The sequence below is a fragment of the Schistocerca serialis genome, chromosome 9 (genome assembly GCF_023864345.2).
Source record: "Schistocerca serialis cubense isolate TAMUIC-IGC-003099 chromosome 9, iqSchSeri2.2, whole genome shotgun sequence".
Lineage (NCBI taxonomy): Eukaryota > Metazoa > Arthropoda > Insecta > Orthoptera > Acrididae > Schistocerca > Schistocerca serialis.
Genome location: NC_064646.1, coordinates 434,994,532 through 435,009,580, shown reverse-complemented (window position 1 = coordinate 435,009,580; position 15,049 = coordinate 434,994,532). Strand labels below are relative to the sequence as shown.

General features: G+C 44.4%; 1 protein-coding gene across 5 annotated transcripts in view; it reads right to left on the bottom strand.

Moving 5' to 3' along the window:
• Window positions 1-12,607, bottom strand: part of LOC126418458 (protein piccolo-like) — a 344,054-nt gene extending 331,447 nt beyond the window's left edge. For 4 of the 5 annotated variants that reach the window (XM_050085225.1, XM_050085226.1, XM_050085228.1 and 1 more), the window contains exon 1: window positions 11,810-12,604. In XM_050085225.1, coding sequence (XP_049941182.1) covers window positions 11,810-12,033 — 224 coding nt within the window. In that variant the 5' untranslated portion in view covers window positions 12,034-12,604. Of the gene's footprint in view, window positions 1-11,809 lie in introns of all 5 variants that reach the window. The other variant, XM_050085227.1, reaches the window with a different exon arrangement.
• Between the last annotated feature and the right edge of the window lie 2,442 nt (window positions 12,608-15,049).

The following is a 15,049-nucleotide window of genomic DNA, read 5'->3' as shown; positions in this document are numbered from 1 at the left end:
GATAGGGAGCTCCAATGCTCTGAAGAGCACTGAGTGAGTCAGAGCAGAGTACATACGATGAATGGCAGTGGCGGCGGGCATACTGAACGGCCTGATGGAGAGCAAAAAGCTCGGCCGTAAAGCTCGAACATTGGTCGAGGAGCCGGTATTTAAAGGTGGCGGCCCCGACGACAAAGGCACAGCCAACACCATCGTCAGTTTTGGAGCCATCGGTGTAAATAAAGGTGTGACCGGCAAGTCGAGCATGAAGTTCGACAAACCGTGAGCAATACACTGCAGCCGGAGTACCCTCCTTCGGGAGTGAGCTGAGGTCGAGATAAATATGAACCGGAGCCTGGAGCCAAGGTGGTGTCGGGCTCTCACCCTCTCTGAAGGTGGTAGGGAGGGCAAAATCCAATTGTCGAAGCAGGCGACGGAAGCGGACTCCGGGGGACAGCAGGGCAGACACATACAACCCGTACTGACGGTCGAGAGAATCGGCGAAGAAGGACTGATAAGAGGGGTGGTCGGGCATTGACAACAGCCAGCAGGCATACCGACACAGCAGTACGTCGCGCCAGTAGGTCAATGGTAATTCAGCAGCTTCAGCATAAAGACTCTCGACAGGACTAGTGTAGAAGGCTCCGGTCGCAAGACGTAACCCCCGATGGTGGATGGAGTTGAGACGGCGTAAGAGGGATGGCCGAGCAGACGAGTAGACGAAGCTCCCATAATCCAGCTTCGATCGGACTATGGACCGATACAAGCGAAGCAGGACAGTGCGATCCGCTCCCCAAGATGAACCACTAAGAACTCTGAGGACATTAAGGGAACGTGTACAACGGGCCGCCAAATAAGTGACATGCGGAGACCAACACAGTTTCCTGTCCAACGTGAGCCCTAGAAACTTAGTTGTTTCCACGAACGGGAGAACAACGGGTCCGAGATGTAAGGATGGCGGAAGGAACGCTTTATACCGCCAAAAGTTGATACAAACCGTCTTCTCTTCAGAGAACCGGAAGCCATTTGCCACACTCCATGAGTATAGGCTGTCTTGACAACGCTGAAGGTAGCGCTCCAGGAGGCATGTCCGCTGGGCACTGCAGTAGATCGCGAAGTCATCGACAAAGAGAGAACCTGAGACATTAGGTGGAATGCAATCCATAATTGGATTGATCGCGATGGCAAAAAGGGCTACGCTCAAGACGGAGCCCTGAGGCACTCCGTTCTCCTGGAGGAAGATGTCAGACAATACGGAACCCACACGTACACTAAACTTTCGATCCGTTAAAAAGGAATCAATAACAAGGGGCAGGCGACCGCGTAGGCCCCACCTGTGCATAGTGCGGAGGATACCTCCTCTCCAACAGGTATCATAAGCCTTCTCCAAATCGAAGAACACGGCTACCGTTTGGCGCCTTCGCAAAAACTTGTTCATGATGAATGTCGACAAGGTAACAAGGTGGTCAACAGCGGAGCGGCGGCGACGAAAGCCGCATTGGACATTGGTAAGTAGCCGTCGAGATTCCAGAATCCAGACTAACCGAGCATGAATCATGCTCTCCATCAGCTTACAGACACAGCTTGTAAGAGAAATGGGGCGGTAACTAGAAGGAAGGTGTCTATCCTTCCCGGGTTTGGGTATAGGAACAACGACGGCGTCACGCCAACGCATGGGGACCTGACCTTCGGTCCAGACGCGATTGTAGGTACGAAGAAGGAAGCTTTTGCCCGCCGGGGAAAGGTGTGCCAGCATCTGAACGTGAATGGCATCTGGCCCCGAAGCAGAGGACCGGGACAGTGCAAGCGCACGTTCGAATTCGCGCATAGTAAAGGGGGCATTATAAGTTTCCAGATTCAACGAGTGGAAGGAAGGTCGCCGAGCCTCTTCTGCCTCTTTCCTGGGAAGGAAGGCAGGGTGGTAATGGGCAGAGCTTGAAACCTCCACGAAAAACCGGCCGAAGGCGTTGGAGACAGCCACAGGATCAACGAGGACCTCATTACCTGACGTCAGGCCAGGTACCGAGGAGTGGGCCTTAATGCCCGACAGCCAGCGCAGGCCACCCCAAACGACGGAAGAGGGAGTATAACTGTTAAAGGAGCTGGTGAAAGAGGCCCAACAAGCTTTTTTGCTGTCTTTGATGACTCTACGGCATTGCGCTCGGAGTCGTTTGTATTCAATACAATTCGCCAACGTAGGATGGCGGCGAAAGGTGCGTAAAGCACGTCGTCGAGCACGGATAGCGTCTCTACAAGCCTCGTTCCACCAGGGGACGGAAACGCGATGTGAAGAACAGGTAGTACGAGGAATGAAACGTTCGGCACCATTGATGATAACAGCCGTGAGGTATTCGACCTGACTGTCACAACTGAGAAAATCGTGGTCCGGAAAGGTCACCAGGGAGGAGTAAAGTCCCCAGTCAGCTTTAGGTATGTTCCAGCTCGAAGGACGTGGTGATGGGGTGTGGTGCAGGAGACGAACGACACAGGGGAAGTGGTCGCTCGAATAGGTGTCAGAAAGGACATACCACTCGAACCGACGGGCAAGAGTGGTAGAACAGATCGAGAGGTCCAAGTGGGAGTAGGTATGAGTAGAGTCCGAGAGGAAAGTCGGGGCGCCAGTATTGAGGCAGACAAGATTGAGATGGTTGAAGACATCCGCCAAGAGTGAGCCTCTTTGACAGGATGCAGGAGAGCCCCAAAGGGGATGATGGCATTGAAGTCGCCAAACAATAAGAACGGCGGGGGAAGCTGAACGATCAGGTGCATCATGTCAGCCCGGCTAACAGCAGATGACGGTGGAGTGTAGATGGTACAAACTGAAAAAGTAAAAGCAGAAAGAGTAATGCGGATAGCTATTGCTTGGAGTGGGGTGGTCAATGGGATGGGATGGTAATAGACATCGTCCCGAACGAGCAACATGACCCCATCATGAGCTGGGATACCGTCCACAGGGGTGAGGTCATACCGCTCCGAAGTATAGTGGGTAAAGGCAATACGGTCAGTCGGGCGCAACTTGGTTTCCTGGAGACCAAGGATGAGCGGAAAGTGCAGGCGGAGGAGCAGTTGTAATTCCTCCCGATTAGATCGAATACCTCTTATGTTCCAATGTAACAAGGCCATCGCTAGTCAAAAAAGAGGGGGAACGAGACGGGGAAGAGCTGGTCACCTCGACGGCCGCGGAGGGCCAGGTTTCGAGGGAACAACGCTACAACCGGTGGGAGGCGGATCCTGTTCCATTGAGTCGTCACCAGCTGCGGCCGTTGTCCCTGGTGGTGTAGGAGGGGCAGCATCATTTGCCGACGAGAGGCCAGCTGAGCGCCTGGCAGCAGAGCGTCCTGGCGAAACTGAGGACGGCCGGGAGCAGCGACTCACGGATGGAGCTTCATACGAAACGTGCCGGGGTGGACAGGGGGATAGAGACTTCTTCTTGGAGGCCTTCTTGGAAGTCCGAGGAGGCACAGGGGTGGTGGGCTGGAACGGAAGAAGGTCCTCACGCGCGGGGTCTGTCTTGGAACGCCGGACCTCTGGAGCTGGGGTCCGGAACGTTTCCCCGATGGACGCCTGAGAAGAGGATCGCTTCTCAGGCGGCGGGGGGGAGGAGGAGGAGGAATGGTGGCCCCTGGGGCAGAGGGGGCGGGGGCCACAGGGGAGGAGGATTTGTAAGGGAGGGATTTGGGAGGCGGATGCAGAGACCCCGGATGGGGGGAGGAGGCGGAGGGGGAACAGGATAGGGGTGAGGATACCGCGGAAGGAGGGGACACAACTGAAGCAAACGAAGTGGTCAACGGCACGGGATGGAGGCGGTCATACTTCTTCCTGGCCTCAGAATAAGAGAGCCGATCCAAAGTTTTGAGTTCTTGTATCTTCTTCTCCTCCTGATATGCGGGGCAGTCTGAGGATCTAGGCGAGTGGAGGCCAGGGCAAGTAATGCACCGAGATGGTGGGGTGCATGTATGTTCCTCACGAAGAGGACGTCCGCAATCGCCACAAAGGGGCTCAGCCTCACACCGTGATGACATGTGCCCAAAGCGCAAACACCGAAAACAGCGCATAGGAGGCGGGACGTAAGGTCGCACGTCGCACCGGTAGCACATCACCTTTACCTTCTCCGGGAGAATGTCCCCCTCGAAGGCGAGGATAAAGGCCCCGGTGTCGATGCGACCGTCTTTGGGGCCGTGCTGGACTCGCCGGACGAAATGCACGCCTCGGCGCTCCAGGTTGGCCCTGAGCTCCTCATCAGATTGCAGCAGGAGGTCGCGATGAAAAACAACCCCCTGCGTCCTATTTAGTGCCAGATGTGGGACAATGGATACTGGGATGTCCCCTAGGCGGTCGCACGCCTGGAGTGCCGCCGACTGTGTGGCAGAGGTGGTCTTGATAAGAACGGACCCTGATCGCATCTTGCTGAGAGCCTCGATTTTCCCGAAGACGTCCTCAATGTGCTGAACAAAGAACATGGGCTTGGAGGTGGCGAACGTCCCCCCATCGGTTCGAGAACAGACCAAATAGCAGGGGAAGTACTTCGCCCCAAGCCGGCGGGCCTGTCCCTCCTCCCATGGAGTGGCCAAGGGGGAAAGGGCAGGAGAACCAGAACTAGAAACGGTACCTTTTCTTTTGAAAGACTCGGCTGCAGAGCGACCTGATACGTGTTGACGTTTCATCTGCGAAACGTCCGCCCCGATACCACCCACTCCGACCAGGGGCTCTCCCCACGGGCGCCACCCAGCCTCAGCAAGGGCCACCTGGCAGGATGACCGTTGCCGGGAGTCCTGATGCCCCAAGGAGACGGGCATCTACTCCTTGGCCGACGTGGGGAGGGTGCAGCTCAGGTATCGGCAGTACGATCCCTGTGTTGTCAGGGGGCTACAACCTAGAGGGTACATGACGACCCTACCACAAGGGGCTGGCTACCATGCTGGATTTCTGGTGCCATGGAAAGTCCATCACGATCGTAGGTGCAGATGGGGACGCACTATGGGCATAACTTGTACAACCCATCAGGCGTTTAGGCCCAATTTGAGGAATAGTGGGTATGGTTAAAACGCCGGTACAATGCTGAGTGCCAAGGTCTTAGTGCACTGAGGACCAGTGGTACACCACGTAAGGCGTCCTTCCCCAAAAGGCTCGTACTTCTGTAGAATTTTGAAAAATGGAGGTCAAACCCCAAGGGGGACCATCACATGGAAGGTCGAAACGGTTGAAACTCCTTTTAGTCACCTCTTACGACAGGCAGGAATACCTTGGGCCTATTCTTACCCTGCACCCGCAGGGGGAGTCCCCGAAAGGTGCCAGAGAAAATAGTTTCTTCTGCAGCCAAGGAGAATGAGCAGTTCCATGATGGAAGAGAATGTGGACAGGACAGATGGGAGGAGGGAGGAAAGGACGTAAAAGAAGCAAAGATAGATGTTCAAAAGACAGAGTGAAGACAGTTTAATTTCTGTCGGGCCTCTCAGAATGAGAGATGGCTGAGAGTTTTAAGTTGTTGAATCTGTCTTTCCTTTTGATAGATTCGGCAATCTGCTGAGCAAGGAGAATGTGGGCCAGAACAGCTATACACTTGGGCAGTGGGGTGCAAAGACTCCCTGCATGGAAAGGGCCGATACAGCCATCACAAACAGGATGTGCCTCACATTGCAAAGACATGACCAAACCTGAGGCACCAGAAATAGTGCATGGGAGGTGGGATATAAAGCTTCACGTCACAATGGTAAACCATAACTTTCTGGAAGGGTACCACTCAAAAGCAAAGACCTCTTGGGAATGCCCTTTGACCTCTTGGGACTCACCAGATGAACTGAATGCCATGCCACTCCAGATTAGTCCAGAGTTCCGGGTTACATCGAAGGGGAAGGTCTCTGTGGAAAATAATGCCCTGGGTCATATTTAAGCACTGATATGGCATAATGCTCAGTGGGAGATCTTCTAAGCTTTTGCAAGCACGAAGGGAAGCCAACTCACTGGCAGAGGAAGTTTTTATCAGTATGGAACCAGACTGTGCATTACAAAGTGATTCAACGTCATCAAACTTATCTTCGATATGTACTGTAAAAGAGAGCACTTTGGTAACAGCAAGTGTCTCCCCATCTATCTTGGGACAAACTAAGTAACAGGGAAAGGATTTAGCCCTAAGCTGGTGGAGCTGGCCCTCCTTCCAGGGGGTGGTCAGGACGGAAAGGACCAATGAAGCAAAAAATAGGAGCAGAGAGAGAACCACTCCTGTCTGAGGAGACAGTCACAAAAGAGTGGCCAGAGCTACAGAAATTAGCACGCTTCATGGCTCGGCGTTCATTGCTGGGAGTCCTGATGCCCAAAAGGATTAGCAACCACTCCTAGGCATACATGAGGCAATGATAGTGTAGGTACCGGAAGTGTGATTCCTGTGTTGTCAGTGGGCTCAGCCAGACTGGTACATAACCATCCCACCATACGGACTAGCTACACATGCAGGTCAGCTGGTCACCTAGCAAAGAGGAGAGTTGGAGGCTATGGTAGGGAAGCAAAGATGAAGGAGGGGGGAGGGAGAGGAACTCCTGTCAGAGACACTAGAGAGGAAGTTCTTCCCCAAATGGCTCACACAACAGAAACAAAATTTTGAAAGGGAAGTCAAACCCCAAGGAGGACCAGAAAACGTTGGAAAAAAAAGGGAGAGTGGGAACATGAGAGAAGACTGAAAAGGAACAGAAAAACCAAGGAAATAGCTGGGTCATCATAGAGGGAAACACTGAGGGAGAAAGAGGAGAGGGGGGTAGGAAGCACAGGAGGGTGAAGAGCTAGGATGGGAAGGAGGGGATGTCGGGAAGGAAATGAGTCCACGAGAAGAGAAAGGCTACAGTAGCTAAGGGCCCTGTGAACGCCACACATGTACCCACACGAGAGCTGAGGGGAACTTGAGAGGGGCGTGGGCAGACTTGGTATCATCAATACGAATGTATCAGAAAATGATAAAGTGGAGAATCAGTCTCCAATGGCTCAACAAGACTGAAGGAGATGCAAAAGGGACACACAGACCTGAAGATGGGCAGCTAGCCTGAAACCGGTCATTCAAAATAAAAAATAGCGATCAAAGACTGAAATGCCATATTTTTATTTAGGACACAGTATGTTACCTTGGATCTTGGATGGAGAGTTATCATCAGATGTAGAAGTAACTTCAGACGTGACGCAGTGAAGTATGTTTGGACCCTTGCTGTTGCAGACAGTGTTAAGAGTAAAATCAGGATTTTTGCAGATGATGCCGTTATCTGTAATGAAGTACTATCTGAAAGAAGCTGCATGAACATTAAGTCAGAGCTTGATAAGATTTCAACATGCTGCGGAGATTGGCAACTTGCTCTAAATGTTGAGAAATGTAAAATTTTATACTTTACAAAACGAAAAAACATAGTATCATATGACTATAATATCACTGAGTCTCTGTCAGAATTTTCCAACTCATAGAAACATGTGGGTGTAACACTTTGTATGGATAACTCATACAATGGGAAAACCCTTTGCCATGCACCTCAAGGTGGTTTGCAGGGTATAGATTTAGATGTAGGTATAGGGGCTGTTTTCATTTTGTGGGAATTTGTATGTTTGAGGTTGGGTCTCCTTGCGATGTGCTTACTTCACATACAATGCCTCCTCAGAATCTGCAATGTCATGCACCATGCCATGGAACCCTTCTGTAGAAGTTATTTGCCAAAAACAGCTGGAAGATTCAATGTGAAACATTTCAGTTAGTTCACAATTGACATTGTGAAGGTTTCTGGTGACGATGTGCGACGCTTCCAGTTCCGTAGTGCTGGTCAAATGACAACCCTGCAAAATCTCAAAAAACAAAACAAAAAAAACTCTTCTTACAAGGTTTCCAAGCTATTGATAGAAGGTCTGTATACTGAACAATGACTTCCTTTTATTAGGCATGTATAGATTTTTGAACATCAAATTGTTGCACTGACAAAAGTGACATGTTCTTAAGTCGGAAACAATATCAACTGTGAACTAGCTGAAATGTTTTACATTGAATCTTCCACATTTATTCTTTGAATGTTGAGAAGCCCCTTGACAAAGAACTCTTCCAGTAGGGTCCAATGGCATGGCGCACAGTACTGCAGACTCTGAGGAAGCACTGTATATGATGCAAGCATATCATAAGGAGACCCCACATCGTCGCATGACACTCTAGGAGTACCTCAGACATACAAATTATAACCCAACAAAAAACAGCATCATGCTAATATATCAACTAACAAATGCCAATTATACGTTGGTCGAACCTCGTTCAAAATATCCGTATCTGCTCAATCACACAAGGGTAAAAATGCTACCAAAAGTTAGTGTGTGTCTATTTATTTATTTTTTAAGGCTTTCTACCCTCATATACGCTACCCCTATGACTGAGTGAGTGAGTGTGGGAAACACTAAACTACATAACCTCTCCTATTTGTCTCTCCTGTACACACGTAATCCTTTTCAACTAAGCATTTGTGATAACTGTGGCCTTTGCATCACAAAAGTAACAATTTTCTATGAGCAATATGCCTGAACTTATATGTGGCAATTATGGAGTATCCATCAAATAGTGATTTGCGTAAAATTTGAGATTCAGTAATACATCAGAGTTTTCATTTCTTAGATGTTATTACTTTCCATTTTTTGTGAGTCTAACCTAATGAGTGTAAATTAACCTCTTAATTAGTTTTCTTGAAACATTGATTCAGGTTTTTAAGGACCATTACTATTTCATCAAATCAGTACAGTGTACATTTCTAGAGTGTCAATTTAACACTATGTTTTTAGGTTTCTAATTAATCCCTTTTGTTATGGCATCTAAATGCAACTATATATTTACATGTGTTTTCCCATATGGGAAGAGTGTCTTTCTTCTTACACTTTTACTTCAATTGTCAATACTAGAGCATAGCTTCCCCCTTATAGGAGAGAGAACTTTGTTTTCACCATCAATTATATCCCAAGAGCTAACTTACATTAAAGAGATCAGGTATTTACTGAAACAGCCACTGCCTCTGACAGTAGAATTATTTGACCGCAAATCTTTCGATCCAACTGACTCCCGGTGGAGTCTAAATTATTCTTGCTTACTGATCAAAATGGGCAATCAAGACCAACTAGTCTGCTTGTAATTACTTGCCCCTAAGAAGCTACACAAACCTACATCCAATAACCCAGACTGGCTTCAGCAGCCAGAGACAACGGCTGTGTGTGTTTTTACTTTAGAAGAAGACATATCATCTACACTATATGGTGGGTAGCAATCTATCCTTTCCATAATACTGCCATTATTCCTTCCCAGATTTTCCACTGTTTGATATTGTCAAAGCATTAAAAGGTTCACTACTACACTAAAACTGTCTCACATTAAAATTATGCATGCTTATAATACTGTGACACATCATACATAAATGAAAATCTAAAGGAAACTAATGTACATCTTATACAAGCGTCATGTCACATAGTCAAGCAAATTATATTGCCAATGATGCAGCATTGGAACTTTTATTAAAATAATATTTTATCTATCTTTGCATTCTGTTCAACTCAAATTTGTAGCTTACTCTTTGACAAAAATTGTATATTGTCTTTCTTAATGTTTCTTTTCTTAGCCACTCCTGATTTTACAGTATTTCTTAGGTTCCTGCTGTAGAATATAGCATATTAACCAAAATACACAAGACCAGGACTGCAATTGCGTGATGTGTTAGGTTACCAAAGGAGTGAATCTAAAGACATGTAAGCTTATGTGTAAATCACAACTCTAAAAAGAATAATTAATTATAACGTGGGTAATGTTTTGGTTGGTTGGTTGGTTGATTGATTTACTTATTTGGGAGAGGGGATCAAACAGCAAGGTCCTTGGTCCCATCAGATTAGGGAAGGATGGGAAAGGAAGTTGACCATGCCCTTTCCAAGGAACCATCTCGGCATTTTCCTAGAGTGATTTAGGGAAATCAAGGAAAACCTAAATCAGGATGGCCCGACACGTGTTTGAATGCACATCCACTTTGCTAACCACTGTGTCACCATGCTTGTGAGATAACGTTTTCTACATCCATTTAGTGAGATACACTCTCAGAGTTAAAAAGCCAAAGTGTCATCTACAACTAACAACTGATTAATTTCACGAAATGCATTTTTAAACTAAATCCTAACTATTGTATTATAGTATGTTATTTTGTAACATGCAATTCTTCTAGGTCCTGGATCAAATACACTTTAACTCATATTCTTTAGTGTAGGCCGTAAAAAAAAAAAAAAAAAAAAAGGTTTTAGGCAGTTTCACCCCAAATGCACTGAACAACGGGTAACACTAAAGTCAGCCCTATATGTTTACAACATATAGGGCCACTGCACTTGAATAAAAAAGTTGGTTGTGTGTCTGTAACTTTGGAAAATGCAAGACATCTGCTTAATTTACAATTGACACTTGCTTAACCCCAATTTCAGGGAAATACAGAAGTGTCCGATTCCACCCGTCTGCTTTGACCCACGACATCATCAATATGATGGAAATGGCTATTCTATTCTAAGTGTCTCCAATATGGCACCTACGATATCACTATATAAACACGGCAATAAACACGAAAATACATATAAATAAGACAATAACATCTCCATCCAAAAATACAAACTAACGGGGCAACTGCAGGAAATGGGGGTTTTAGGGAGAGGGGGGGGGGGGGGAGGTCAAGATCCCGAAACACAAGATGATGAACAGAAAAAAAAAAAAAAAAAAATTACAAAAATCTTCACGAATCGGACACTTCCCTTGACCTATATAGGTCAACAGTAGCTGACAACACCAAAACACCTAAAGCAAAAACTATGGAAACTGGAATCAGACATTTCCCTTGACCACAGCTGACAGTACCGAAACACCTATACCTACATATGAAAATTGGAATCGGTCATTTCCCTTGACCTTTAAAGGTCAACTAGGCCTATAACTACTGATATGAAAAAACCAACACCTACAACTATGAAAAACAAAAACAAAACAACACCACCTCAAAAATTAAAAACCCAAACATATCTATGTAAATTAAAACACAATCTATACACAAAACATTACAACTCGAGAGAGAGAGAGAGAGAGAGAGAGAGAGAGAGAGAGAGAGAGAGAAATAGCAGTAATAGTAGTAGCAAAGTCCTAATAATTATCAAAGTGATTCAGATTTCCAGTTAACACATTAAAGTGAACTGTAAAGATAGGCCCTATTAGTAATGTAATCAGTACAAACTTAACTTAATGACAGATGACTTTTTCGTCCAACTGAAACAGACGACACTGCAGACTTGGTTACTGATTCTGAACATTTTCTGATCACCTACTAAATATTAGTTAATAACCTCACTGCCTAGATCTCAAATAAAAGAAGTAAATGCAACGTGACACATAGCGTTGTTGGTGCCTGATGGGTGCAGAAAAGCTCTTATGTTTAGTACTCCTCTTTGTTTATTTTTGTTTCCTGTATGGTTTCTAGTTTCGATATAAACATTTGAAATACACAAACACACCACACGAAATTAACGAGCGATGTAAACATAAGGGTAAATTACTTCGTGGTACACTAATTACTGCTGACTGTTGTGTCCAAATGTTACATGTTTGTTACTTGCAAGGTCCAACAAAAATGTGAAAATGGCAGAGGTGATGGTCTAAACTTCGTTTGTTAAAATTCTTAAAACCTAGCAGTAGAAATTATGTGACTGTAGCAAAACTTCCTTTGTTATTTATTATGAGCAGGAACATAATAAACCTGGTCTGTTCCACTTCGTTCATCTATGTGTGCTAAACTTATGAATTTAATGTGTTAGTTTTACTCACTGTCCAGATGAGTTGTCTATGATTAGTTGGCGCGATGGGCATCCAATCTGCAGTGCTCTGCCGGTAGACTGATCTATTGCAATCAGATGTTCCGATCCCGTCTGGTTCACAATATACTGAAGGGCGCCATCTACAGTGTCAATGTACTGAATATTTACATCGGGTGCCATCGTCCTAGCACCATTCACATTTTGGAAAAACTGCTGTTCCATTTTGACATGCATGCAGTAAACAAATGTTGTTGCCAAATTACATTTCCAACGACTCTCGAAAGCACACCACTAATACACAGCAGAACTAGTCCGTGCTCATAAAATGCCAAAGATTTTAACACCGAACCATCACTTAAAACTTCACATCGTAGCGTATCAAAAGCACTGGACACTTATAATGTATATTCATTTAAGGAAAAACTATTCCATTCTTGATTGTCGGGCAGTGATCACGAAATTGGAGATTTTGTCACACAGAACAACACGCCGTCATACACGTCTGCTGCTGTCAGTGAAAACGGAAGATTAGCGTGTTTGGTTGGTCTCAGTCTTTAAAATACGTAATACTCTGTACAAATAAATGTTCTCTCTACCCGATGAACTCTTTACAAGTAACTGTAACGACATAAAGGCTACAAAATTCATGAAATATGACCGTAAACAAATTTTCCAAGTTCCGCTTTCACGTATTAATATGTGGTTTCAGTCAAGGAAAGTTATCGAGCAAATACTTTTTAACTAACCTATATAACATAGTTTCAGTCAACAATCTAATCTAAATACAATGGAAACATCAGATTCATTAAATGTACAGCAGAAGCACTCTCTCCTGGCGAAAGTCTCCGCCATTTTAGGTTCATATCTCACTATTGCTTTGAAAACGGGGCGAAGATACAACCCGCCAAATTAAATAATCTTTGAAAGTACTACAAACACATACGTCTATGAGAAAAATTGACGCTCTAAATTGTGTTGTGAAAGACAGCGGTCGCTTTAAATTGTACTGGTGATGCGACTACAATTATAGAAGATAGTCTTTTATCCACCCAGTAAATTAAACAAGCCGCGAAGTTCAACGAATGTGTGGTCACAGGTAAATTCTAGAACTTCACTGAAGCGCTTTTATGATTGTAATTACAGTTGGCGATACATCGTATCAGCTGTAGGAGAGTACTTTTAACGTGTTTTTCTAAACGTGGCTACATTTACAAAAGAATGAATTTGTTTTGCTTGGTTTCCAAAAATCACCATACACGAAAGCCTGTTTTATTCCTTAAGGAAGACTAGAGCTGATGTCGCCCCTTACGTTTGTCCAGTACAAGTCCATCAGGCCATACCAACAACAGATTTAACATCCACTTTTCCTCACGTTCTTATATCAGTCATTGCAATACCACATTATCCCAAAAAGGTGTATATGCAGGAATAAAGCTATAGAACAGATTACCCAGACATGTAAAACCTCTTCCTGAAGTACTAAACTTTATAAAGTTTGTCACAGTCTACCTACTGCAAAACAGGTTTTATTCAGTCTAGCAATATTGTATACATGCTTTTAATTGTAGAAATAAGTTATAAGTGTACAGTCTATAATCAAATTATGATTATTACTATATGGATCCAATTAGTTATAAAAATTTATATGACATGTTTGGTGATGGTAAAATCAACATCTAAAAGGGGTTTTCTACCCAATGTCTTGGGTACAATGAATGTACTGGAAACTAGCTTTATATGGAAAAATAAATAATAAAATTTAACCCCCTCCCATCACCACCTCAAACCACCCTCAAGAAAAGGTCCTCTGTCTTTGTCATGCGTCTCTGAACGATAGCCATAAAAAGAACATAAGTATTATATTGAGAACCAGCAACACTAACCACTGTGACAGCAGAGGAAACTTCAACACGATCTGCAACCACCTCACCAGGATAAGCAGCCACAACAACTCCAGGACTAACACTCCCAGCAGCAGAAGGAAGTTCAACATGCCCAATTATAAGAAATGGGAGGCAGCTAAGTCATCCCAGATTTTCAAGTGGGCTGGGGGGAGGGCACGAAGATTTACACTAGTATAGTGGTATGTTTACGGGCTTGGATTCAGTTTTCTGAGCGGAATAGAGGTAGTGCAAAAGGAATAGGGCATGTTGGTGGTTCAGGAATCACCTGTGGCTGTCATTTAGTGCTGAAGGACAGAAATATGTTTCAAAATCGTAAGTTACCTATAGTAAATTTTGTGTAAATAAAAGAATATTGTACAATATGGATCAGTTAAATGAGGCAGTGGTGCCATTAAGATACTGACGCTATATTCCGGAGGATGGAGTTTGGTATGATCAGTCTGACTGATTTAGGTTTTTGGTGGTTTTCATAAATCATTTCAGGCAAATTCTGGGGTGGTTCCTTTCCTTTCATATTCTGTGTGTATGTATGTTTATGAGCTATTTATTTTCACTGTATTTTAATGACAAATATTATACCTCTGTAAGGTGATCTGTGGATGAATAAATTAACCTGAAAGATTTTTATTGCCAAAGAGGTCTCCAAATACCATTAAGATATGTTGTTCATCTAACGTGTCAAGTCAAAATTCTATTAAAGAGTTAGTTCAGAATGTACAGGGGTTAAGTAACAAATTAGATAAACTTGATGCTTATTAAGTGAAGATCTAAGGCAAGTCTGTGTATTACGCATCAATAATTACTGGTTACAAGACTGTTCATCTAAAATTCTCAATTTTGGAATGATCAGTAGCTTTTACAAAGAAGGGTATAGATGTGGAGATATATGTATTTATGTTAGAAATTACCTTAACAGGGTTAAATACACAGAAAAAGAATTTGAATACTGTACCTGTCAGCTGTCAGACAGTGAAATATACTTGCAGATAATTTTCCCTTATTCATAAAAAAATAGAAATCTTCTAAATAGATAGTAACACAGGTCAAAATGCACAATTGTGCTGGATGATTTCATTCACGATTTTAAAAACAATAGTGCACAAAAAGGCCATTTGACAAATCTCTTCATCTCGTACAATCGCAAAGCAGTAGAGAGTCATTAGATATAGGCAGTAGTGTGTTACAGTAACTAATTAAGTATTCTTAAACAGACAGACTTGTAATTGTGATACTGAAGCAACAGAGACTAAAATAAGTTGGAAGTGAAGAGTTTAATTTAAAAAAAAACACCTGTAAGTGGAAAAATATATACAGAGAGGACTCAATGATTTTTAATAATATGCTGC